The 27,114-nt window shown below is 39.3% G+C and overlaps 1 protein-coding gene across 1 annotated transcript; it reads right to left on the bottom strand.

Annotated features, from left to right (window-relative positions):
• Nucleotides 1-845: 845 nt before the first annotated feature.
• LOC117809011 (ras-related protein Rab-37-like) lies at nt 846-25,419 on the bottom strand. Its single transcript, XM_034678676.1, has 9 exons — nt 25,103-25,419; nt 13,640-13,750; nt 11,143-11,184; nt 10,909-10,975; nt 10,747-10,799; nt 10,498-10,563; nt 8,525-8,581; nt 8,361-8,437; nt 846-6,604 (listed from the first exon to the last, which is right to left on the bottom strand). Exons 1-9 carry the CDS (start codon nt 25,256-25,258, stop codon nt 6,499-6,501), a joined length of 735 nt encoding a protein of 244 aa, XP_034534567.1. The 5' UTR covers nt 25,259-25,419; the 3' UTR covers nt 846-6,498.
• Between the last annotated feature and the right edge of the window lie 1,695 nt (nt 25,420-27,114).

The following is a 27,114-nucleotide window of genomic DNA, read 5'->3' as shown; positions in this document are numbered from 1 at the left end:
GTTTTATTTAACACATTTATATGAACAAAAGAAAGGAGGAATAAGCTACAGGAGAAATTTATATAAGCAAACTAATGTAAAAGTCTCCATGCAAACACCCTACAGGGGGTACAAAAATTTTATGCACTATTCAGTATTTTGACTTACTCGTGAGGGAATGTCTAGGTTTAATTTCTCTTTTCCCTTTAGTGAAAAATAAATTAGAAATGTTTGAATGTCTTGAGTCTAAATCCTATTTTCTCTAAAATCCATCCTGTTGTTTTCTTACAGAACTGTCCCTGAGCAGACTATTAGATTTGTCATACTCATGAGTTTGTACAGAACAGCGTGTCCCTAATAACATTAATTAATTCAGTAACATATGGGCCGCTAAGCAGTTGGGACCTGCTGGGTAAGTCTTTTTGATCCCTTGAATTAACTCTCCACTTAATACTGAAGCTTTTATTTTGAAGGCGAGAGCGGCAAATGGGAAAGTTGTACCTCTGCCTGTAGTTCTGATAATTTACCAGCTTCACCACATTTCACATGTTGATCATGACACGTGCTTCCGTTTTGTTTAATGAGTTAAGTGAATAAAAATAATCCAGCAATTGCTTTTTAAATTTTTTTTATTAACAGAATTTGATTATTTTAACCCTCCACTCCCAGATGTCCCTTCTCTCTCTTTCTCTCTCTCTCTCTCTCTCTCTCTCTCTCTCTCTCTCACACACACACACACACACACACACACACACACACACACACACACACACACACACACAAATATTCAAACAGCAAATTTGTGGCTACACTTAAACAACCACATGTGGCTGCTGGAGACTGCTATTCATATAAAAGAACTGCTTGGTTAAAAAAACTTTATTTTTTGCAGCATACAACACATCAAAGACAACTTTTTGCAGCATAGACTGACATCAAACAACCGTTAAAAATATAGTCATAGAGGGCGAAATCTGAATATCTTTAGATTATAAACTGTATCAGACCTGAACAGTACAAACTGAGTCAGAGCATCCAAATAGTCCCTGTATAATATGAAAGGTTAGCAGAAGAGCATTGCATACTGTTGCCCTACAGGGATTTCTCTGCTTGTAAAACCTGATAAAAAGAACTATTGTTCTGACATCATAGTTTCTTAAAGCTGCATCTCTCCATATTTTATTTTACTGATGGATCAAATGACTAAGCAATGTTCAAATGGTTTTAAAATAATGAAGTTTTGCAGTTCCCTTCAACAAAATGCAGGATGTTTGCTTTTTTTCACTAGTTTTTGATTGGGGGATCCCTTAAAACACAGCATTTTATCCATGTGAGTGTGGTTTGCAGGACGTTGCTGGGCAAAAAACCTGGGTCATGCATCTTTTTAGTCTCAACTTTTATCTCTGTCTAAACCATACCAAAGAGTTGCAGTGCCTAAACCAAAGCATTGTTTTCAGTTTGGCTTGGTTCATGCACCAAGACTCTGTGATAATACTGGGAAAAGATTCTGGTCCTCAGCTAAAATAAAACTAAGCTTTATTCATCCTGAAGGAAACCCGGGAATAGATGGGCCAATTACATTGATACAAGGATCCAAAAATAATCTGGGAGCCTGAAAAGAGAACATTATTGGTCATTTTAGCTATGAAAAAAAGTATATGTATATATATAAAAGCGTTTATCATTTGTTTTTGTAATATTTAAATATTCATTATGAATTTCACCCCATGATTTCACATACGTTTCTCTAATCAAAACTAGTCTCATTAGAAATAAAGGAAGTAGCTAAATGGGAAATGTTTTTCTTATTGACAACAAATCTTATGCATACAACAAAACCCGACAAGGTCTGTCTTCCTAAGCAACACAAATCCAAAAATCCCAAATCAGCTGTTTGAAGTTAGAATTATGCATATGTTAAAGTTCAGAGTTCAGAATAATAAACAACGTTTAAAATTTCAGCTTTGAAAGCTTGTCCAAAAAATGCCACGTCATAGCCACAACAGTTCATGTGATGCAGAGTAAGGTCAGTCCCAGGTGAAATGCTGTACTATTAGGTAGTACACTGAAGCTCTTCGAAGAAAAAAACTGAGCAAGAAATGTTGAAATTTCAATTGAAAACTTCAAAAGTTTAGAATTTAAATGCTGCAGAGACTGATTTTTCTCTGGTGGAGACCAAAACAGAGCTTAAAGAACCATTAATAGGCAGAAAACTGGATGTTATAAACAGAGCAACTTTTGTTATAACTCTCTGCAGGTGATAATATGTCAGTGCATGTTTACATCTTGCACTACTGCCCCCATGTGGCCAAAACAGTTCTTTTAAAATATAGAGTATGAATGCAGCTTTAATGTGAGAGTGTGGTCACACTTAATCTCCTTTTTTTAAACGAAATGTAACCCTGAGCATGAGTTTAAATTTGTAGGGGAAGTTCTGAATCTATGAATACACATATATATCTCCATCTTGATACAAATATAAACAGAGTTTATGTTCAGGAGGCACTGAGCACAGATTTGGTACATGCAAACCAGCAAACATGCAGCTGAGCTTTAAAGTCCATCAATTGGCAACAAAAGCAAATAAAGTTTGTCAGGGACGAGGAAAATAGTGCAGCCAACATGTCGGTAAAAAGTCTGTTAACTCAATAACAAAGACAGTATGGCCACTTACTAAATAAAAGACTAAATCAGTGATACAACTGCAAATCCTGCTGTTCCTACTCTAAAATATTCAAGTGAATCAGCTCGGTTAGTGTTCCAACACTTCAAAATATCACACTTTGGGTTCCTCTTGAGCTTCAAAGAAGACACTGTTTTTTAAATTGCTTTGTTGTGATTTTGAAATCAGTCTTTGAGAAATAACTGTTAAACCAATGGCCTGATGTTGACTACTTTTGAATTTGTGTGTATGAGAGTTGTTTTAGGTTCACATTCATAACTTTCATATGTACACTCTAAAAAAATCTAAATATATTTCTAGATTTTGAGAACATTTTTAGAATATATTCAACCGTAGGTGGCCATTGTTGTTCACACTGTAACATCAAGCAGTTGTTCCATGTTTGTTTTGTTCTGTTGAGTTTTTTAGTCATGCAGTGTCAGTGAAGAGGAGGGGGAGGGGGGTCTGCCGTGACAGTGCAGGATCAGACCTTGACCTTGAATCTGTATAAAAATAGACATGAACAAGGCTACATATAGATATAAAATATGTCTCCTCGTGCTGTATTAATAAATTGTATTAACTTTTTTTTAAAGACATTGTGCTCGCCAACTGACGTTACTCTTGCAGGGAAAGTTTTGGGATAGAAGAACGGAGCAAACATATAAGAGACACTACTTGACATCATAGTGAAAACAAAAATGGCCACCTATGAGGGAATTTGTTATAACAGATTTTCCCAAAATGTAGAAATCTATTGTTTAGTAAGACAACGATGTTAATTCAAGAAGATCAATACTATTATTATTATTCATAGTTCCTTTTAAGAAGATCTTTGGGTTATTCTGAATTTTACAGGGGGGCTGCAAGAAAGTTCCTTGCAGCTACTTTTTCAACGACTTGTAAATTAGTATGACATGTTTGACTGATTATTGCACTAATCTGGACTGGAGTACATTTAAAGTATGTATAACCTGCAATATCTGAAGATCAGTTGGGGACAACACTGAACTGGTTTTGTTAGGTTTTTTTTTGCAAGACCAGACAGGACTGACCAAGATTAGACATATGAATGCACCTCATAAGCTTTTGAACCCATCTCCAGAACTTGGACCAGCACAAGAATGCAGTTATTATTTCTAACTCTGCTGACGTATTTTGAAAGTCTAGCTGTTGGATACCTTTAACTTCCTGTTAATTTGACCCATAACCTCTGCACCTGTAAAACCGAAACTTGAGGGGTACCTCTGTTGTGATATTTTGAAGCATAGGACTGTTCACCAAGCAAGTGTATTTCACTAGTTTGGAGTAGGAACAAATTTCAAGATCATCAAGTACCATAGCTCACGTTTGTTTGGCCTTTTGCAGCAATCCTTCTGTAGAGACACATTTGAAGTGACTGAAACGTTTTTCTTGTTAACATTTGTAATGTAATATGGCTCCTCTTTATTCTCAGAAACATTGTTGTCTTTCAGTCGTCCTCCAGGCGCTCAGAGCACATTTTCTCCAGCTGTGTCCCTGAGCTTTTCTTGAATCAGTGAGCAGATATGTGCCACTTATCCCGAACAGTTATACCACAAATAAACCGGTCTGACTGAGTTGTAGACAGACGGGGCCTTTAGTCCCTGTTCTTGGCTTTGAATTGCATCCATGACACAGTGTGTGGCCTTGGCCTGGAGCTGTTGTTTGTTGCATGATACATAAAGTTGCAGCCACGTGGATTTTTCAAAGCGGATCCAAACTTATATAAGTCTGCCTTCAAACTGTGTTTTCTTCTGGTTCCTGACAGCTCTGTGTGGGTGTTAGGAGTTTGAATAATAGCCTTCCCTTTGGCAAACCGGGGTGTTTGTATTGTCTTCATACGCCCATCAGCTAAGATTTAAATTAAAGGATAGGAAAAATTTTCCCTTCAGATTTATGTAAGGCAAACATCCATGACTAAAGTTTCAAAAAGTGTTCAAAGAGGGAAAACTCAATATAAATCTTCAAAGAACAAGTTGAGTGGAAGGTTTTGTGGAGTATACTATTTACGTTTCTTTATGTGAGTTAGATGAGAAGATCCATTTAATATCATGTCTGTGTTAAGTCATAAGCTTCAGTTAGGACCTAGTTAGTCTGGTTTAGTATGCTTAACATGTGACTCCCCTTACACAATAGAATCTTTGAATTGAGCTGGCTCTAAAGACAACCATTCATGTCAGTCAGCCTCTTATTGCATTACTGCTAACAACTATTTGATGAGCATTGTAATTAAGTCGCAGCCTTCTCATGCATGCTGTGTATCCCAGGCATATCGCTGTGCTCAGGCCAAAAGCAAAGTAGTTCTGCAAGAATAGGTAGTACACCACATGATTTGCAGTTTCACATCATTAAGAGGGCAGAAATCTGGCTCACAGAAACCATATGAACCTAAACAAACACAGTCTGCTTTTGTATAATTGCAATAAGGGATTGTAGAAGAAACCTTATCATGATGAAGGTCTTAAAGTTATCAAATTGGGCCTCTTTTAGTCAGTCTCTGCAGGATGATCCCAAATGGACCACATCTGAGGAAGTTTAGCGGCAACCCCCAGTGTCGAAAATGAAGCAAATTGCAGTTCCTCATGTGACCACCAGAAACTGGCTCCAGAAACCCTCATCAGAGCCCAGAATAAATGATGTTTTCTGGTCAAATAAAAAGGGTTTCAGTTTTGCTAAGGTCCAGATAAGGGGAATTGAGAGACATCCACCCTTTAATAGTGAAAAGACATCACAGAGAAAGGACAGCTGAATCAGATTATTCTGGTCATGCAGAGAAATAGATCTGAGTGTCATCGGCGTAACAAGATATAACACACGTCTGCGTCCAGTGTGAACTCGACATAAGAGTGATACGAAATTAGGGCTTGTTTGAGGGACAGGTGGGCAAGTTGAAGTTGTTTGCCAAGATGCTAAAAGCCGACTTCAGCTAAACCTTATTTCAGGTTTCCAAATGTATCTGGAGTTAGTTTGACTCATGATTTCCAATCTCAGTTCAATCAGGGACCAATGAGTGACATCACTGAGACTACATCCATGTTGTTTACAGTCTATACAGCATCAGGAATTTATATTAAGTAGGGTCAAAGGTATTTATGGGTGGGCTTGTTAAGTCCAGAAATATACAAATAACTGATGCATGTCATAAAAGAAAACTTGTGTGTGACTTCACAAGATTTAGTGGCATGACTCCATGAACTTCACCTTTGCATCTATTTATGCTTTGAATAGCTTTGGTATTGATATGCTTTACATCTGTTCTGAGCTCACCTTGAGGAGTTACATTAGTTTGAATGAAGGAAAGTGGAGCATAATTTGATATAAAACAGGCTATGCAGAATAAAATTGGATGAATTACTTTAATCTATAAATGTTTGTAAATAGTCAGAGCCAGCTGATGTTTTCAGTATGCTGAAATTCCAAAGTTGTATGATTGATACTTATGACTTTATCCGCCTATCAACAGTGCTGAGGGGTGTTACAGACATGCATGAACGTATTTTCTCATCTGACTCCAGAAAATAAATCAAAGGCAAGAGGATGTTTTTAAATGATTTTCATACTGTTTTTTAAAAATAGATTCAGTTGCTCATTTGTCAGCTCAAAGGCCAAAGTAAACAGTTCTCAGCTGACGAGAGACATGGGCTTTCTATCCTGGTCTCTCCGCCTCTCCCTCATTGATCTACTTTTGGCTCGCAGTCTTGAATGAATGGCAGCGTCATACTTCGGGAGCAGCAGTGAATTATTCGGGCTTCCTCCCACTCAGCAGCTCTCGGTGTGTCTCTGACAGTCTGAACACCCGGAGCGGTGGGAGGAGGACGAGGACTCAGAGATGAGCTTTAGAAGTAGCTGCAGCAGCCTGACTTCTCCTTCTGTGATTCGATGTATTCGTGGATCTGGAACTTGGGTTCGTTGGGGTGTTGGACAGCTCGGTGCTTCAGCTCCCTGAGGAACAGAAACAGACATTTCACAATTAAAATAAAGTACAAGCAGCTTTTTTAATCCTTAAACGATTGCAATGGACTCTGCAGTGATTAATGAGTGTGTGGGGTTAGTTTTACTCGACCATCTGTGAGGCCTGCTGTGTAAGCGTCCTGAATGCTTGAGCTGCTGACCAAAGATTTCATTGAACACATTTAGAGAATTTCACACTGTGATCAGGAGAAAACAGTGGAAAACACTGAATACTTTTCAGTCTTTGCCTTGAAAGCAGGAACAAAAATCGAGTAGAGGAGTCGCAGTTTTTAAGAGGCTTTATAAATCTGATGAAATAAAAAAACTACTTTTTAAAAAACATTCAAAATACATGAAGAAAATAAAAATGAGGCTTTAAGTAAAAGGACTGACTGAAACTGTGAGTTCATGTCATACATATGAATCCATGTATACATTTTGTATTCATTTTTCTTTTTTTTTTCGAACAAACAGACTCATTTTCCGATTTTCAATTTTGTACTCGTCAATCTGATGGTGGGAGGTTCAAACATTGTTATCGTATAGATAATCTGACAACGGACAGTGAAAACCTGGAGAGACATCTTTTTTTCTAAATCTTTCTAATTCATTTTGTCACTTGTAAACTAGTTTGAATAAAAGAGCTGGTACACAAGTAAGATTTCTCATCCCGCAACCAGACTGAGGTTTATGTCTTTGACGATGACGGTAAACCACAGGTGTTACGGTTTAAAGAGAGTCCCTGTTTACTGGCGACTTTCAGTCGAATGCTTAGGTGGTTGCAAGCAGCAACCACCTAAGCAGTCCAAGTAAGGGTATGGCTGACTTGATCGTCAGGCGGGCACCCTGTTGCTGTTAGCAAATTGGCTAAAGGCCGGCCTCTTTACCTCACACTAGCTCAGACAAAGTCTGGTTGTGTTCAACATTTCCAATATGGCACCCGCCGACAATTGGCTTCAAATTGTCAGCGGGAGCTCAAGAACAGATGGGTGATGTCATGGATACTACGTTTATTTTTCATACAGTCTATGGGTGGTTGTTGTAGCAACAGGCTGAAAGTCGTCAGTTTACAGGGTCACTCATTAAACTGTAACACCAGAGACGTTTGCCCGTATGGTACTCAAATCTTGTATTGTTTGCTAGCTAACGTGATGTAAAAATAGACCAGCATAAACATTAGCACTTCCAAAAATGTTGTCTAATAAGTAATAATTTTGCTCCAGTAAATGTTTCTCCTATCCTGTCATATCTGTGATTTTTGAACATAAATTATAACAAGGAAGTGGCTGAATGCTAACGTTAGCTGGGTTCTGATGTTAGCTAACGGTCTGTTAAATATGTTCTAACTTTGAATATGGCTCCATCCCCCTTCTGGGTTTTTACTATCCATCGTGTTTTTAGCTGCTTTGCAGTTAGGAAGATGTGAAATGATGACAGGGTGTCAGATTAACGAGGATAATACGATTTACAGCCTGAAACAAGACATGATAACAATATTTGAGCTTCCTTCTCTGAGTGTGACATCACGTGGGAATATGATATAAACAAAATTGGGATAATGGGATTTTCTTCTTTTCTTTTCAACCTTCTCTATGATATGAACTAACAATGGTATGGCAGCTAGTGTCAGTTTAGTGACTATATAACATACATGTTTCCTCTTCAGAGTACATTGGACTGGATTCAGTATATATTTGCATCAGCAGTTGCTTATTTGAAAGCTATCAGATGAATTGTGCTTGCGTACTTGGACACAGCAGTGAAGGCCAGATCTACGTTGACTCCCGTCTTTGCACTTGTCTCCATGAAAGGAACTGAATACTCCTGCAGACATGAAGAGGAACAAACAGCAGAGAAGATCAGAGCAGAGACCTTTAGGTAACAATGAACCGCAGTGAATCAAAGACTCACCCGGGCCAGCCTCTCTCCTTCATCTCTCCTGATCGCTCGCTCACTGCTCATGTCAGCCTGAACACAGAGATACAGAAAAGTTTGGTTTAAATTAAAGGTCAATAAAATAAATGCAATAATATATTCCTTTCTCCCAAAATAAGGTGTTTTATAGGCTTAGAAAAAAGTAAGTAATGCATGCTTTATACAGTTCTGTACATCTTGCGATGTTTAAACATCTTACACAAACTTAGCATGTAAAAAACGACTATTAAACTAAATAATCTGTACTGCTTTAGTGGTTGGTTTAAGATGTAAAAACTGTCACTCTTTGAATAATACATGTAACTACATTATATCCCTGTGAAGATTTAATGTAAAAAGTATAAATTATAATTACTTATTACATATTTTTGAATTATTGAAGCGCTAAAAAGGAAAGAAAAACAAAATTAAATGCAGTGATCCATGTTTGAAATCGTATCAAATTTTTTTCTCTCCTATGTTTATGACTTTGATTAGTTTATGGGATATATTTCTGAAGTGTTCAATATTGTAATACTTATTTTGGCCACCGGGGGCTGAAGTACATCAGTGCCCCATCATCTAGTAAGACTGGAGAATTAATTTTTTCATCTATATATCTTCTAATTTATTCAAAACAATAATACAAAAGAAGGTTCTTCATATTATTACAAAGACATCAAGAGAAAATGTCCAAAGTGTTTATGATACTCCACCAACTTCTGAAAAACCTCAACATACTTTGCTCAGTAGATGATTTGTGGTCCTTTTCATTAACTGACTGATACCTGTGTCTCTTTAGTGTTTGATGCTGGACAGCTAATCTGCATCACATGTACAACCGCTCTTTCATTGGCTACTATTTTTTACAGCAAGAGGAAACAAAACAGTAAAGCTGTCGGCAGCCCTTTGGTTGAAAACAAGATGCTCTTGGTTCCCCTCTTTCTACAGTTCAGCACATGCTTTTGGTTGGACTTTTAGAGCACAACATACAATTGAAATGTAATTACATAACTATGTTTGTCACTTAACTTATGACAAAACACAGGCCGACCATTTTTCAGGAAAGTGGCAGAGAAATGAAGCTGTCTCCAAACTAACTTTAAAGGACCATCCCCTTAATCCTTTGCAGCCTAAATATATCAATATTACTCTGGACACATTTCTTCTTTGTAACATTATGGCCTCCCAAACACCAGTGTCTGAGGGCAACATGTAGTTCCCGGGGTTTTGACTCACACAAATTCTCAATTATTATAAATGCTCAAAACCAAAGCAAATGAAACTGCATTTTTCTCTGTTTCTTTTACCACAGAGTCCTTGAGTGAAAGTCGTTTGACTCATCTGTGCCTCCAACTGCTTCCCTAATCAGGCTTTCACACTCTTGATGTGTCACCTGCAGTCAACAGCACAAAAAAACATCAAGCTGGAGGACAGCGTCCAGATGTGAAGCAGGAGGGGAACCTACAGCGTCATATTTTGAAGCACTGACTCACCGAGCAAGACTGTTTATTTGAAGAGTTGGAAAAACTGGTGGGGTGATTCTCCTCTGAGGTGCAGCTTTTACTCGCTTAAATTTGATTTTTTTTTCCAACACAAGTCCTGATATTTTTTGTTTTTTGTATTGTACTGTACTAAATGTTTGATCAAATATCCGTCCTTTTTATTTCTCAATTTTTTTTTTTTTGTATTATGTATTTATTTATTTTCTAAATGTTAACCTATTTATCTTATTGTAATTTCACTATTTTTTATTTTCCTTTCTATTTATTTATCTTTTATTAAATTTTTATTTAAAATTATTATCATTTAAAATTATTGGTTGCTTTTTCATTCATTCACTGGTTGTGTTTCTTTTCTGCTGCCTAAGAGGCCACACTTTTACTCCAGTTTCTCTAAAGATCTCATCCACATCTCTTTTCTTTACTCTCTCTTTTTCTTACAGAGCGTCTTTGAGTTTCTCCTCTTACCTTGTTGCCCAGCAACATGATGACTACATCGCTTTGTGCATACTCATGGATCTCTGTTAACCATGCCTGCAACAACAAGACACACACACAACACACAGAACAAAAGAGAGAGTGTGCGTTAGCATTAGGCTGTCATTTAACATTTATGTGATTCATACTTCCACAGAGGCAGTTTGATCTCTGTGGCTTCATTTAGTTAAAGGTTGTTCAGTTTATTTTCAGATCCGTCTGCAGAAAACTTCGACTCACCCTGATGTTGTCAAAAGAGGTTTTGTTGGTGATGTCGTAGAGGAGGAGCAGGGCTACAGGGACAGACACGACAGAATAAAGCAAATGAATATGAGCTTGTTCTTCTGCACGGTTCTACTTTTATTAAACCCACAGCTGAGAGTCAAAGGTATATAATCTCACCGTGTGCGTCTCTGTAATATGCATGTGTCACGCTCCTGAATCTCTCCTGTCCCGCCGTGTCCCAAATCTGAAACACAGATATAAAAAAAGATTTGGTACGTGGTGACTCGGCCTGGTTCCTCTTGGCCTCCTCTAATTTTCAGTTACACACAGAGGAAACCAGCTGAGCTCTAAAAATAGACTTTTATTGTGACAGCACATCCAGTTTTCTGTGGGAATGATCCACTTACTGACCTGTAGTCTGACCTTTACTCCATCCACAGTCACCACTTTATTCTGAGAGAAGAAGAAGAAGAAACTGATTTTAAACAACAAACAACAGAGCATAGATAGATTTCCTTCATTTTGCCACGTTTACAGTTTTAAGCCTTGACTCCACACTGAACATGTTTATCCAAAGATTCAATGCTCCTTGGGGAATTCCCGTTATTTATTCTGAACCAATTGTCTGATGACATATACTTTCAAGAACAATGGCCAACTCATCGGGCATACCGGTGTGACCAGGGGTTAATGACAAACAACCTCCAGCCTCCTCTTCCTTTTCCATGTGCTGCATTGTTAACAATCCAATTAGCAACCTGAGAAGCAACCAGATTAAAAGGGGGAAGCTCCCTCATATATCTGCAGAAAAAACTGTCCTTTCTTGGTTCTACACATCCCCAGAGGAGCGCCTGTTTATCTGTTCAAGTGAGTCTCAGCTTTGTTGTAAATAATGAAGCCTGGCACCCACAAAATCGGAACTGATAGTGGGCTTGTTAGAGATCCCACAGATGGCAATAAATAACAACAGATTTAATATTTTTGTTCTTCATGTGTGGAGAGCAACAATATGACCAATGCACCACACACTAACAGATTCATTCACCAACAACCAGAGTCCACACTCTTTAAACTTGAAACCTGGTCCAACGCGACTTTAGAGTAAACAAACATGTTGTTGTGCTGAACATTGCTAGATGGTGCATCAACTGATGTCGCAATTTCTGTTCAGCTCCCTCTTGTCAGTCTGATTGTGATGTGTTTAACGGGACATGTTGTATGAACAGTAAGTCCCCCAGTTCTGTGTTGTTGACATGGCTGTGTTTGTCGTACTTCCTTCTTCAGTCAGTTTGCTTCCTGATTGGCTATCGTTTCGTTCCACGTGACAATCCAAAGAGTGAGTGCTCGGCTGTCCTTGGAGTTCTTCCCACACAACAGGACATCCGATCACAAATGTTGAGTTTAATATTTGCAATTCAAATCATTGTGGCTCTGATCATCTTCAAGCAGATCGGGGAGGGTAAAATCGATCTGAACATAACTAACACTACATAAAACTCTGGCTATAAGATCTTGAGAACCATCAAAACATCAGGACTATGCTGGATTTTGTCAGAAGAGGGGAAATGGGCCCAAAACCAAGTTACATGGAGAATTCAATCTGGCTTACTTCAGTGGTATGAACCCAAACAAGATTTTCTTGTAATTAACGGGTCTTTAGTTTGTTGAAATAGCAGATTTGTGTCTCAGTGTAAAGCAGGGGTTCCCAAACTTTTCAGCCCGCGACCCCTAAAATATAGGTGCCAAAAAATCGTAACCCCCACTGTCCCTCAAAGTGATTTAATGTGGCTTCATTTAGCTGGTCTGCAGCAGAAAATTAGCCTAACTATATGAGCGTGTAGCTGTGTTTCCTGTGCCTTTATGAATGAACCTGCTGCTGCTGATGCTTTTGATAATTAACTGTTCACTAACCCTCAACTTAGGAGTCATCTGGCAAAAAGAAAGGCAGAAAACTCATTACATTTTCTATTTTCAAGGTTTTATTTCAAGGTTGGCCAATCATTTGTTGATATTTTTTACTATAATGGGTAAAATGTACTATTTTTAGATAACTTAAAAAAAAAAACATTCTTGAAGACATCTCACGACACCCCATTTCTGTCTGGCAACCCCCCAGGGGGTCCCGACCCACACTTTGGGAACCCCTGGTGTAAAGGCTTGATCGAGAACAGATTTCTAGCTGCTGTTTATGCAGATATCTTTTTATAGAGAGAAATAAATCATCCTCAGAATTCCGCTCATGGGGGCCATGATGTCATGACGTTAGATTTTGCCTGCTTTTGCTCTCCATACAGACTGTTTTCCTGCAGACACCAAAGTCTGCTGATACCTGACTGGGTGATGCTATTCTCAGACGACAAACAGAAACCTCAAACTAAAATCCTGACCTGAGTGTGCAGATTCTACATTTTCATGAGGAATCTTTAAATAAAGGTCTGTGAATCATTTAGATGTTTGTTTAAGCAAATTTCATCAAAACAAAATGTCATATTTTAGAATATTTTAGACACTTTTAATACTTGTATTGACTTGAACAGTTTACTGACTTTGAAACACTTTTAGCTTAGCTTGTCCAGATTTCAGGAAAATGAAAAATCCTCAAAGAAATGACTCCAAAATGAGCAAAATGACTCTTTAGGCACTAATAGAACATTTCTATTTCTGAGTTTTAAGTGATAAGATCAACAACAACAACAACAAACGTAGAGAGACAGACAGAACAAAATATAAAAACATGTTTATTGGGATATTGAAAAGTTTTTGTTAATTTCATTTCATTTGTGAGTTTTGGATTTGGATTTTGTTTGGGGATCTTGGTGACCTGACGTGTGATGTAGCCTGCCTCACTTCAACAACAGAATAATCTGTGTATTTAAGATGTGTTCATAATTTGTGCATGCACACAGACCGTGAATCCGATGCCCACTGTAGCAGAGAAGGATCCGGGGATGAACTTTCCCTGATCAAACTGCACCAGCAGAGAAGTCTTCCCCACGCCGCTGTCCCCGACCAGGATGGTCTGCAGAAATAAAACAGGTTCAGTAAAAAATAAATCATCCTTTAAAACACTTCCAGGCTGAACTCTCACAATCATTATTTTCCCTGAGTTGTGAGTCAGCAACTGCGTCACGGCAGCACAAATAATCTGATCTTTTATAAGAACCTGGCAGTTATTAGGAGTGACTCACAGGCTGCAGGAGGCAACCTTCAAGACAATGACATGAATGAAAGGCAGAGACTTCAGAGTTAGTCAGCACGGCCATTTGTCTTTGGAGGATTCACACTGAGGTATTCACTGCCTACACACACACACACACACACACACACACACACACACACACACACACACACACACACACACACACACACACACACACACACACACACACATACACACACGTACACATTACTCTCCAACTGTGACAGGAAAAGGGTTGTTAGTTCTGCTGTATTGACCATTTATATGCAGAAGTGGTCTTTACTGAACCACTTAAATCAGACCTCTCACTGATTATCAGCGACATCATGAGAGGTCTTAAAGAGAATCTAATTGTACGTTTGTCTTAAATGTCAAACCCTATTCACTGCATTATTACCTTAGAGGGGAGAGCTGGAGTATTTAATATCAGTTTAGATATTCTGTACAACAGTGTTGAGTGTGATATGTGTGAGAGGTTTGCTACTGAAGCAAGACAAAACAAAAGAGTCAGAGTGAAGTCAGGTTAATGTAATCATCAGATAAACCAAGCAGGCGGTTCTTCAGCTGTCAGTCAGTGTAGCTGAAATACTCTCTGAATGATAAAGAGCTGGAGAGAAAGATGAGGGAAAGCGAAGAAAGGATTAGAGTTGAGGAGTTGAAGCAGCTTTTCTCAATAGTTGAACAGCCTCACTTTGATCTAAGCTTTGAGGAGGATTTCACAAACTTTCAGAAAAATGTTGCATCTCAGTCGTGGAAAAGAAAGAAACACAGCGCCGCCGTCATCTGAGGCTTTACTGCCTGAGGCTTCTGCCTGTTAAAAGGAAGTTTTTCCTTGCCACTGTAACTAGCTAAATACTGCGAGGTGCAATGCTCATGGTGGATTAAGGTGGGGTCAGACTGAGTCCTACCCTGTCTTGAAGTTGGGTCTCTGTTCATAATTTGACATAGAGTGGACTAGACCTCCTATGTTTGTAAAAGTGTCTTTAGATAATGTCTGTTGTGATTTGGCGCTATACAAATAAAGATTGATTGATTGGTTGGTTGATTGGTTGATTGATTGATTGATTGATTGATTTTAGACTCACACAGAAAAAAAACTGTATCACCAATGGAGGCAGTCGTAGATCAGCAACTCCTGAGGTGAAATCTTGTGGCTCTGGCTAGTATGGGAGGTAGATCCTTCAGTTATCAGACCTCTCTCCTTTGGAATCATATACCAGTCAGGGTTCGGTTGGCAAACACCCTCTCTACTTTCAAGAGTAGGCTTCAAACTTTCCTTTTTGATAAAGCTTATAGTTAGAGCTGGATCAGGCTTTGACCAGCTCTAACACCGTGTTCCAAATTATTATGCAAATTGCATTTTTGTGAATATTTTAAAAAGATGTTAACAGTCGTTTTCAAATTTGTCAAGAAGTCAGATAGTGAATATATTTCTTCAACTGTGTGATTAAAATGATGCTTTTCAAAGTATGTCGGCTGTATTTTTGAATAAATGCAGAATCTGAAGAAATGAGTGTGCCAAATTATTATGTAAGTTGGTGATAAGAGCATATAACTTGTGAAAATCAAAAACGGCACCATTTTAAGCGTTCTGTTGATTGAAAATTATAATATTTACTACAACTGTATTCAAACTTCAACAAAAACAACAGTTTCTTTACATTTGGATACAAAATAAAACTGTTGAAGTCTTTAAAACATTTCAAATCTAAATTGTTTCTCTAATGTCCAATATGACCTCCTTTTCTTTCAGTGAGGGTCAGAGGTCTCTGTAAACTGATATAGTTTCTGATGACTTCTCTGCTGACTCTGGGAGCTGTACCTTGTATGGCTTTCCAAAGATGGTCTTTTGAGCTGTATTTCTTTCCATTACTGTAAATTATCCCCTTTATTATTGACCACAAGTTCTCAGTCGGGTTGAGATTGGGTAAGCAGGCAGGCCAGCTCATGAGGCGATCCTCTTTTTTATTTTCCTCCATGGAGGAAAAGACATTCAGCTAAAGTGAAAAAGATGCTGTGTTCATGCATGAACAAAGTGCTCTGCTCCTGGTGGATTAAGATGAGATAAGACTGAGTCTTGTCAGTAAGAGGGGACTGGATCTTATCCTGTCTTGATGTTGGGTCTTTGTTAATAATATAACAGAGTACAGACCAGACCTGCTCTGTCTGCAAAGAGTCTTCAGATAACATTTATTGTGATTTGGCGCTATAGAAATAAAGATTGATTGATTGATGAAGAGCCATGGAACAACTGTTTCTGGGAAAGCAAAACAAAGAATCCAATCTAAACCAGGGACTTGTTCATCTTCCCCTGACCGGATTAGTTTGATTTTTTGTGGTTACTTTGTGTAACTCAAAGATAGTGTTGGATCCAAACTTACTATCAACAATACTAAGCCAGAGAAACAGAAACCATCACCAGAGCTAGCAGAAGACCCCTGCTCCTGAGGTAAAATGACTGATTTAGTGAATGGAGTCTGATGGCTGAGGAGAGTGGTATCACAGCTCACTCTGCCCTTTCCTCTTTTAAAAATCTCTGTAGGGATTCTGTCTGTAATGTTGTCAGACACCTGGAGTAACAATCTGAGCCTGTTAGGGACAAAAACAAGAGCTCCCCATGGATGTAATTTGATCATGAGCGTTTTTCCCAAAGGATTACGATTCAGCCTGCATCACTTTTCTGCTGGTTTAAGATTTTTAATGGAGAAAATCCCAAACTTGTTGTACCTTTAAGACATTTATGTCCGTAAATTTCAAATATATGAAAAATAAAGTGTTATGAAATACAATAATTCCCCTTAAAGTCGTATAAAGCATCATCTGAACCAAAGAACTGTCATTTTTTCACTTAATCCTCTCATAACCTCGTGGCATCTGTTTCCTGGCATCACTCAGAGCATGTGACTTAATGCCTCTCTGTGTGTGTGTGTGTGTGCGTGTGTGTGTGTGTGTGTGTGTGTGTGTGCGTGTGTGTGTCTGTGTGTGTGTGTAAGAGGTCAGTAGTAGAATCAGACACGCTCGTGTACACGTGACAAAGAGGATGCTGTGGTGGGAAAGGGGTGATGCTGTTTCCCTGGTAACAGAGGAACCTTACCGTAGGCTGGAGGCAATTAGGTGAAAACGCTGCAGATGTTCGGGAATGAATCGTGGATAATGTATACAGTATGTCGGTCACTTGTGGTGTGAGATGGAGTTTCATTTTACTCCTCTCTAGAGCTTGTGAACACAAACACATTAACTGTCAGTGAATTTCCCTTTTCCGGTTTAAGCCTCCTCGTTATACGGGGAAGGAGCTTCTCTGAGAGTTTCCATGAAGGCTGTGACTATCACATCTCTCATACTATGAGGGCTTAACAGAGAAAAGAGAGGACCCAAATGCAGACTATATTCTGTTTGTACCTTAATCTCATCTCTGCATGTGTTTCTCTGTAGGTCTATACAGACCTAGGTTTCCAGTGGACATAATGGAATGTAAAATCATTTTTTAAACTTCAGTTTTCTGTGATAGATTTAGAATTAAAGCAGTGTTATGATAAGTATGTCATGGTATCACTTTATATCATGCAGCTGTACATGTTTACTAAACAAGCAGCCCTAAGTGTAGTTGATGCATCATAAATCTGAAACATTATTCCTGTTCTGAAAGAACCATTACACCTCGGTTGATGCTCTATCGGTGCAGAGCAGGGGAATGCCCAGGGGTGGCCTTTGGGTGGCCCCGTTTTTTTTTTTTGCAATCTGCTTTTCGGTTTCCAAATATATCTCCTTCAGCCTCCTGTGTCCGTCAGAACCAATAGCTGACATGTAGTGTATTTGTGCATGTAGGGGTAGAGATGTAACAGAGCCCAACAACCACTATCTGAGGCTAGTGCAAGGCATCACAGTTGGCATTGTGTACAAAGCCCTCAAGCAAAAAACCTGAGTACTTACAAAGGGTGATTTATACTTCTGCGTCGCCCCTATGCAGCAGGGGCAACGCAGACATGAGCCCTGTATACTTGTGCGTCCATGTGACCGTGTCCTGTGTCCTCCCTCTGGCCCCGCTACAATCTCTGTTTACTTTTCCACAGTGATTCAGAGCGTGTTATGTTAATCTAGAGCTCACACATGTTGCTGTTTATCATGCAGATATGATTAAAGGGAAGAATAGAGAGGAGGAGATGAAATATCAACCAATGTACTGCTGATGAGTGGGGATCCCGGAAGTGCTGTTAATCCGGGAAATACAATGACGCCTAGTGGACCAATCACAGGGCTTGCGGTCCGCGTCGATTCTACACGTAGTTACATTTTGGAGGAGGTGCACGTCAGCCATGTGCGTAGGCCTCTGCTTAGGTACAGGAGTTACATGGACCCCCGGCGTATTACGCCGTCGATTCGACACAGAAGTAGAAATCAGCCTTTAGGGTTTGGGTGAGGGGATAGGTTGTTAGGCATAAACAAGGATAATAATTGCTGGAAATGTAATAAAGAAGTGGGCACATTTCTTCATGCTCCATGGGGCTGAACCACGGCACCATGGTGTTGAAGAGTCTTGAAGGCTGGCTTAAACAGCCTCTTGTAGAGTCTCCTCAGTTGTTTCTGTTAGGGGACTTTCCTCTGGTACCATCGGGTGTTACCATAGCAGAATCTGCACTGATAGTAACAGGCTTCATTACTGCAGCTAGGCTTATTCTGCGTAATTGGAAGAGCCCAAACCAGAGATTAAAAAGTGGTTTAGACTCATGGCCGAAACAGCTGTGTTTGAAAGTATGACTGCCAGACTAAATAACACACAGAGCAAAACTAGCCAAATATTGAAAGCCTTTCTGACTACAATGGGGAATGAAACATCCTAGAGAGGACACAATATACTAAGAACCAGAAAGGGTCTTTTGACCAAAAATTGGCTTTATTGTCAATTGATAGTACGCCCTTCAATATGTCTCATTAATATTGTTTGCCTTTCATGTGATGAAGTCAATAAAAAGTAAATAACAGAGGATGGGCGTGGCTTCCAGGTGCTCTCAGCATGCACTCCTGGTTCTCATCCTCTGATCATCTGCTGCAGTATTTCAACCCTGACTCTTCTCATTCACACAGAGAGATGATTTCTGCTTGTAGCTTTTTTTTGTGTAATTTTGAGTCTTCTTTACTTTTTCCTCGTGACTTAACTCTTGTTGTTCTCCCTCCTCTAACCACCCGAGCCATAAACCATCCTACAAGCTTCCTTCACAACTCCACCAGTCTACCAGCCTTCACCTTGCCTCCCCCTCTTCAGCGCCTCTCCTACCAGCCTCAGTCACCTCCCACCTCAAGGCAGCCTCGACCAGCTTTTAATCTTGTTGGACACAAAACCCCATTTCACCTCTACCCTTGTCTGTTGATCTACTTCTGGGTCCAACTGAAATGTGTTAAACCATCACAACACACCATGAACTTTGATTGGGTTCTTTTTAGTTTCACTTTATCACTGCAGTTGCCTCTGCAGCTTTAGCAAAACAACCACTGCTGATGTTAAACATCTCAGTACCTTTCAACCAGCACAGCAAAGATACACCAAAATTAAATCTCAGCAAGATTTAGGGATGAGAAGCTGCTTTAACTCTTTGCAATGGGGGCACTGTTAAAAATAAATCAATATTGAGTTAATTACTGCGCTAATCACTGTCACTTCTTACCCAGTGTCCCAATCATGGAGGTACTAGTGCAGAATGAACACTTAAGAACATCTGTCACATCTGAATGTTGCATGAATAATTGCTGAACAACGAAAATCTGAGGAGAAATCAATGCTGCTGGCTTTTAAGTATCAAGTGTCCGTCTTTTCTTCCTCTGTCAACAGCTGCTCACAGAATAAGCCGTCATCTTTGACAAGCCTGGAGTGAGAGCAGGTTTCCTTTAAGACCTAATTATAGCTTGATAGGAGATGCTCAAATATTCATGATCAGATCAATGTTACATAGAAAACAAATGGACCAAAGACCCATAACCGAGGTATCAATCATCATGCCGATCAGATCTACACTGCTCTCCTTTAACACTTTATGGTGCTCAGACAAAACCGTCATCCTTTGGAAAGAGACAAAAGAAACGATCACGCCCTCTCTCTATTCAAACCATGCAAAGTTGTGAGGTAAACAAAACTAATGCTGGGATGCAGTGAAGAGCCTGGTGGTGAGATCTGAGGGGAAGTTTGAGACGGAGCTTAAACCACAAAGACATCTCAGCTTTATGTCTCATCACTACTCCAACCAACAAAACAACCAGCACTCCAACTATCCCACTTTCATGTTGTGTAATGTAATCTAATCCCTCAGGGGAGAGAGAGAGAGAGAGAGAGAGAGAGAGAGAGAGAGAGAGAGAGAGAGAGAGAGAGTTGTCAAACAGTAAAACAAGAGAGCTTCAGCATGTTGTCACAATCTGCCCGTTTGTAAAGCACCTGCTCCCCTCACTAAATGAGCCTCAATTACACACACACACACACACACACACACACACACACACACACACACACACACACACACACACACACACACACACACACACACACATTGCTTCCAGGTCGATTAAAGGCAGCTGGTCATGATGGGAGCGTTAGACAAACCGTGTCTCTTTGGACATCATGATCCTTAGGGGAAACTCAATAAACTCACACTAATGACAGAGCATCTCTTAAAACTTAACAGCAGCCTGTGTGTGTGTCTGTGAGCCAGGAGCCGAACTGCTTCATTGTTTGTGGACCTAAATGAGCCCCCTATCAACAAACAAGACCCTCTCCTGTTGGATAAAGAAAGGGTGTTGGACTTCAAACTCATCAGCTCCAGTATTTCCTGTATTTATGTATGTTTATAGTTTTTGTCTCCTCTGTTTAAGCTTTATGTGTCTATAGAAAACAGCATAACTCACACAGCATGAATTATAAACTGATGTGTGAGGTGTGAGAGAAAGAGAGAGCTAGAAAGACAAAGTGTGTTTGTGTGTGTGGGGGTGTGTGTGTGTGTGTGTGTGTGGTTGTTGAACTACATAATGATGACATTTACTTTCTTGTTTCATTCTAAATCACATACCATAAAGCTCAGTTTACAATTCAGTTCCACCCAACTCACATAACAAACAAACTCTGCTCTCCTCTGGAGCGACTAACCGGTTTCAATATCACCCCCAGTTTTTAAAATGTCAAATTCATTTAACCATAAAGTCTCTGTTACACCAAATGTTTCCACTGTCCCTCTCAAAAAGAGGCTGGAACATTCAGTTTGGCACAACCTGCAATGAATGTACACAAAGTGACACCTGTGGAGCAACCAGCTTAATGTGCCATGCTTATCAAGAGATGCAGAGGCTACGCTACAGAGGGACCAAACAGCACCAGGTTTTGTATCCAACAGAGAAGTGAGTGAAGTCGGCAATGTGGGAGGATTTCAGGTTCACCAAGAACGATCAAGGAGTTATTCAACGGACTGCAAAACCTGCTGCAAAAAAGTACCAGCTAAAGGATCAAACACATCAGACCCACAGCGTCTGCAGGATCATCACCCAGCACAACACATCTCAGTAAAGGTAACACATGATAACATTGATGTTACGTTAGTGGTAAGTTACTTCATGAAAGATTGAGAGGGTCCGAACTAAAATATAAATAGGTCAATCACAATCAATGATGTAGCGGGGAAAGCTGGGCTTTCAGTGCAATGTAAAGAAATCAGCAAAGCAGCATGAAGTCTATAATGGAGAAAGAGTCCTCTGAAGGAGTTTGGTCAGTGACCATTTAACGTTGCTTTCTCCTGTCCATGTGGAGTAAATGCTAAAATACCAGACGCTTGAATTCCAAAGAGACACATACTTTATTTTTTGTTTTCACTGTGATTTATTAACACTGTTAAAGTATTATTTAAGCTTCAAAGAGTGGAAACAGTTTAAGTCAAAAAGGAAACCCATTTTATTCCCAGCATGTTTTGAAATCAAAAGGGAGAGATAGAACTTTTGTTAATCTTTATTAATTATTCTGCATTATTTTGTTATGGTGTTATTTCTGTTTCAAAAAGTAGCAATAAATACAAAATTCAATTTCTAAAGAATGTTTGTATGATTTTAAATGAGTAATGTTGTGAAATTAAATCCATAATAACTTTAATAATCATGAAATTGGGATTCTTATATTTTCACCACCAAAATCTAGTCCTCCTCTGGAGTGGCATTAAACCTGATGGACTCTAAAACTAATGGTACTGTTCCTGACTTTACACAGAGGATCTTTGTCTATACCTTGTTTAAGTTTCCTGATGGCTAAAGTACTTCTGTTTTATTTTCCTGTTTTACGACTTCTCCATCAACCTGTTTGCAATAATCCAGATTTTTACTCTACAATTTATAATCCAAATGAAGATCTGACACACGCTGTTACTGACTCAGCTCGCAGTCACTCCAGTGATGCAGCTGCTCCTGCAGAGTGTCTTTATAACACAATCTGACATTTCACTTCAGCCCACAGGGACTATCTCTTTTCTCTTTGTTAAATCTACACCGAGGTCAAAGGGCAGCAGTCCTGGCCTGGATGCATTTTCTTTTATCCCAAAATAAAAGGTTTCTGCCGGATCCCACTGGTCGGGGAGTAAATTTAGCCTCACGTACCTTCCTAGATATTTACCAGGAAGCTCTTTTACTCTGGAAATAACAGTGTTTTTAACCCATCCTTTGAAATAGAATAGAAATAGATCAACCCAGTTTAGATTGAGTATTAAATCAGGTACAGTTGACATTTAGTTTTATGCAGGACGAGCATGACATGACAAGAAATCCAGGTTGGAAACACTGACTGCATAAAAAGATGGACAATATGACAGCTCCCTAAGAGTGAAGCCAATACATCTGGAGCCCCCCCTGACTGGCTGCAGTTTCAAGGCTCGCCTCCACCACACTTTGGACAAAAGTAAATACACGTCAGTTTTTTCTAATTATAGTTAGTTATTATCATGCTGAGTTATGTCCAAGTATGCGTTTGTCTGAGAAGTTCAGACCTCTGGATCCTGACGTGAGTGAATACCTGACTGACAACAGACGATACCTGACTGGTATCAATCAATCAATCAATCAATCAATCAATCAATCAATCAATCAATCAATCAATCAATCAATCAATCAATCAATCAATCAATCTTTATTTATAAAGCGCCAAATCATAACAAACATTATCTGAAGACTCTTTACAAACAGCAGGTCTAGACAGTACTCTATGTTCTATTATTAACAAAGACCCAACATCAAGACAGGATAAGATCCAGTCCCATCTTACAGACAAGACTCTGATCTCATCTCAATCCACCATGAGCAGAGCACTTTGCAGCATTTAGAAAGTTACAGTGGCAGGGACTAACTTCTTTTAACAGGCAGAAACCTCCAGCAGGACCAGACTCATGTTAGACACACATCTGCTGATACTGAGATCGATACCTACGACCAATAATCTCTCTCACTTTACTCCACATGTGAATGTGGTGACAAAGAGAAAGAGTGATACATTATATACTCATCATCGTAAAAGTTTATATCACGGCATGAACACATCCAACATCTTTCACTGTGATCATTCATTTAGCTGCTTTCTTTCATATTGTATAGCTTTATGATTTAACGGTAGTACCTCTTGTGTTTCTTTGCAAAATAAAAACATGTTTGTTACTGAAAGAAGAAATAAAATAAGCTGGGTGTATGGTGGTAAAAAGCTCGTCTCTTTTCTAAAGCTTAAAACAAGCAGTAGCTAAAAGAGTTTTAGAAGTGAAAAAAACTGCAGTTCTTTAAGTGTCCACTTGAGGCTGGCTCCAAAAGCTAAGTAATCCCCATTAGGTCGCATGTTAAAATGCCCACTTTTAAAGTGAAATTAAACATGTTTACAACCTGGTTCAAATAATAGCTCATTCATTTATTTGACCACACGATACAGGGGTACGCTTTCTTTTTCACACATCCGTATTGATATTATCAAGGCTTTGAGTTAAACATAAATATACATGGACGGTCTAAGTGTGCCCCATATACAGTGGTTATAGTCCTAGTAGCAGAGGTCGCTGGTTCAACGTAAATTTGCATACTTATGGGCAAAGCTGAGTTGACAGACAGGTGGGTGTGCCATAGCCGTTGGCTAGGAGACTCAAAGCCCACATCAGCTCCTCCTCTCTGCCCGTATTTAGGTTTGAGGATTGAGTTAGCATTTCAAATATGGTGCCAGCTGTCACTGGACTTCAAAACTTGTTTTCCGAAACCAATGGGTGACATCACTGAGACTGTGTCCATGATTTGAACCATATATGGCTTGAGCATAGGTTACTCACATCCTTTTAAAAACACTTATCATGAATACAGCATCATGATTTGTATCCTGTCAGTTATACTATCGACACTCAGAGTTGGAAGAGTCGCCCGTTTAAAAGTCTTACCAGCCTCATAATGGTGAACGTTTTTACACTATCACTTTTAGAAACTGCTGTTGAATTGAATTTAATACACTTATCATCTTAAATTTTGGCAGCTGCATTTGAGAATATCCCCTCTTCAGAAATCAAGGATGCCACATCAGCAGATTCATCTCACTCTGCCCATGCCAATCATTCTCCCTTCATCTGATCGCTTATTTCAAAATGCAAGAGAATATTGTGATAACAAACTAACAGTCAGATTCAATCTCACCTAATTCTACACAGAATATGTTTTACTAATAGACTAATAACATGTTTCATCTGGTGTCATAATGATAGACAAGAATACTGTACATGAATTGCCTAAGGGCGTTTAGGGAGAAAGTAACTTATTTTTAAAGCCTCTTAAGCAGCCAAACGCAGGACGATCACATGGGTGAAAAGCTGCACTCTTACAATCTGACTTTCACCACTGAAGGAATCATGTGTTTTGGCCAGAAGCCTGGAAACGGACCAAATAAAACCACAGCCAAGTGCGGATCAGCACCACGGAGAGCGCAAAAACGAGAGCAGACCAGCACGGAGGCAGGAGCGGATATTTTCATGACTATACATGTAAATTAATCCATAAATAGTAAAAAATAGTGGGGTGCAGGAAACATACACATATGAAAAAAATATTTGAAGTGAATTTAGTTGTTGTAAAGTTGAAATATGAGGCACTAAACGAATAATTTATGTGATTTTTAACGCTTTTTTTTTTTTTAGATCAGCTTACCTTGTGCACGAAGTCCTCATCATATGTCGGAGCTGGAGGGGTCTTCGCCTTGTTCTCGCCGGTTTCTTTGGATTGGTAGCCGCTGTCGGGCTGGATCTCCGGGTAAGACGTGGTGTAGTTCGCCGCGATCGGCTCCATCGACTCCATCCGCTCCATCCTGCCGTCCGTCCCGCGCGCGTTTACACCCGAAGAGTCCGTGAGGAGGATAAATACTGACAAGCTGCCCCTCTGTCTCTCCCTCTCTCCTTCTCTCTCTATCTTTCAGGCTCCTCCTTCAGACTGAATCACGGTCCTCTGCCTCCATCACTTCACATTTACAAAGCGTGTCGTGATCGTTTACAATACAGAACAAAGACGGGGAGGGGCCGAGGATGGAGAGTGAAGAGGATGAGACTGAGCAGCCAATGAGAGGAGGAGGAGGAGGAGGATGTGAAGTTTGTAGAATGGAAAGTTGTGAGGACAATGGAAGGATGAAATGCACGACTTAACTTTTAAGGCTTTTAATCAACCACATTTCTTGAACAGCTCATTCCTTTGCATCATAACGTCTTTAACATATTTAGTTTCTGTTCGGCATGGATAAGGACCTCTACACGAACTGATTTTTACAACCACAATTCTTAAAATGTTGAGACGTTGTGCAGAATGTTGTTCAGCAAATCATTTACACACTATATTTATTTGAAAGTGATGCAAAGACAACATATCAAATGTTGAGACTGAAATATGTCATTGTTTTTATGCTCATTTAAAATTTGACCCCAGCAACAGGTTTCAAAAAAGTTCAGAGAGAACACCAAACATTGAACAAGTTCAGTAATGCGAATAAAAAACCTGCAGAAACATCTTCCAACTAATGAGGTTGATTATGAACAGGTTTGTAACATGACTGGGTATAAAAAGGACACTCCAGAGAGGCTGAGTCTCTCAGAAGGAAAGATGGGAAGAGGTTCATCACTTTGTGAGAGACTGCGTGAGCAAATAGTTCAACGGTTTCAGAATAATGTTCCTTAGAGTAACTTGACAAAGAATGAGTGGATTTCATCATCTACATAATATCATTAAAAGATTCAAAGAACCTGGAGACATCTCTGTAAAAGGCAGAAGGCTGATTACTGATACTGGGTGGACATGGCTCAGTGGGTAGAGACGGTCACCTATCAATCGGAAGGTTGGCAGTTCAATCCAGCCCAAAGTGTCCGTAGGCCAGACACTGAACCCCAAACTGCTCCCTCTGTTGTTCAGCGGTGTGTGAATGTGTATGAATGAGATTATCTAAAACTGAGGGTCCCTACTATAGCAGCCTCTACCATCAGTGAGTGAATGTGGTGTGAATGGGTGAATGTGTCGTGTAGTATAAGAGAGCTTTGAGTGGTCAGAAAGACTAGAAAATCACTATATAAGTGCAAGTCCATTTACCGTTTATGTGCTCTTAAATGCATTAAAAACAGACATGACTCTGTAGTGGAAATCACTGCATTGGCTCAAAGTCAATTAATAAAACATTGTCTGTGAACACAGTTTATCACTGCATCCACAAACGCAGGTAAGCACTCTACCACGCAAAGATGAAACTATATATTGCACATTATCCAGAAACACCTGCAACTTCTCTGGGTCTGAGCCCGTTTAAGATGGACTGAGGTGAAGTGGAAAACTACAGAAGTTATAAAAGAACACTATTTATTTTCTCTGTTTTCTCTCGATAACGTTTTAATTTCACTTGTTCTTAAGATCTCAACTTATTTTTCACGTTGTCTCAAGATAACAACTTTGTTTCCTGGAGATAATGAGAAAATTGTTGATTCTCTCATGTTCGTAAGAAACCACAATAAAGTGCCCTCTTGGATACTGCTCTCATAGATAAAACATCACAAATGTCCTTCCCTGGTGCCCTCTCAGTGGAAAACGCATGAAAAAGTACCCTCTGGATGATGCCCCTCCATTTATAATTTGTGCTTTTGAAAAAATGTTATCTATGATCTCCATTTGCAACTTTATTTGCTAATTAG

The sequence above is a fragment of the Notolabrus celidotus genome, unplaced genomic scaffold, assembly GCF_009762535.1.
Source record: "Notolabrus celidotus isolate fNotCel1 unplaced genomic scaffold, fNotCel1.pri scaffold_200_arrow_ctg1, whole genome shotgun sequence".
Taxonomy (NCBI): domain Eukaryota; kingdom Metazoa; phylum Chordata; class Actinopteri; order Labriformes; family Labridae; genus Notolabrus; species Notolabrus celidotus.
Note: the sequence above shows the minus strand (reverse complement) of the source record. Positions and strands in the feature narration are given on the sequence as shown.

Bases quoted from the DNA above. Each gene is read 5' to 3' on its own strand.
- LOC117809011 (XM_034678676.1), bottom strand. From the start codon at position 25,258: ATGGAGCGGATGGAGTCGATGGAGCCGATCGCGGCGAACTACACCACG. The intron at 13,751-25,102 runs GTAAGCTGATCT...TTATTTCTGCAG, and splicing joins ATGAGGACTTCGTGCACAAG to ACCATCCTGGTCGGGGACAG. The intron at 6,605-8,360 runs GTACGCAAGCAC...TCTGTTCCTCAG, and splicing joins GCCTTCACTGCTGTGTCCAA to GGAGCTGAAGCACCGAGCTG.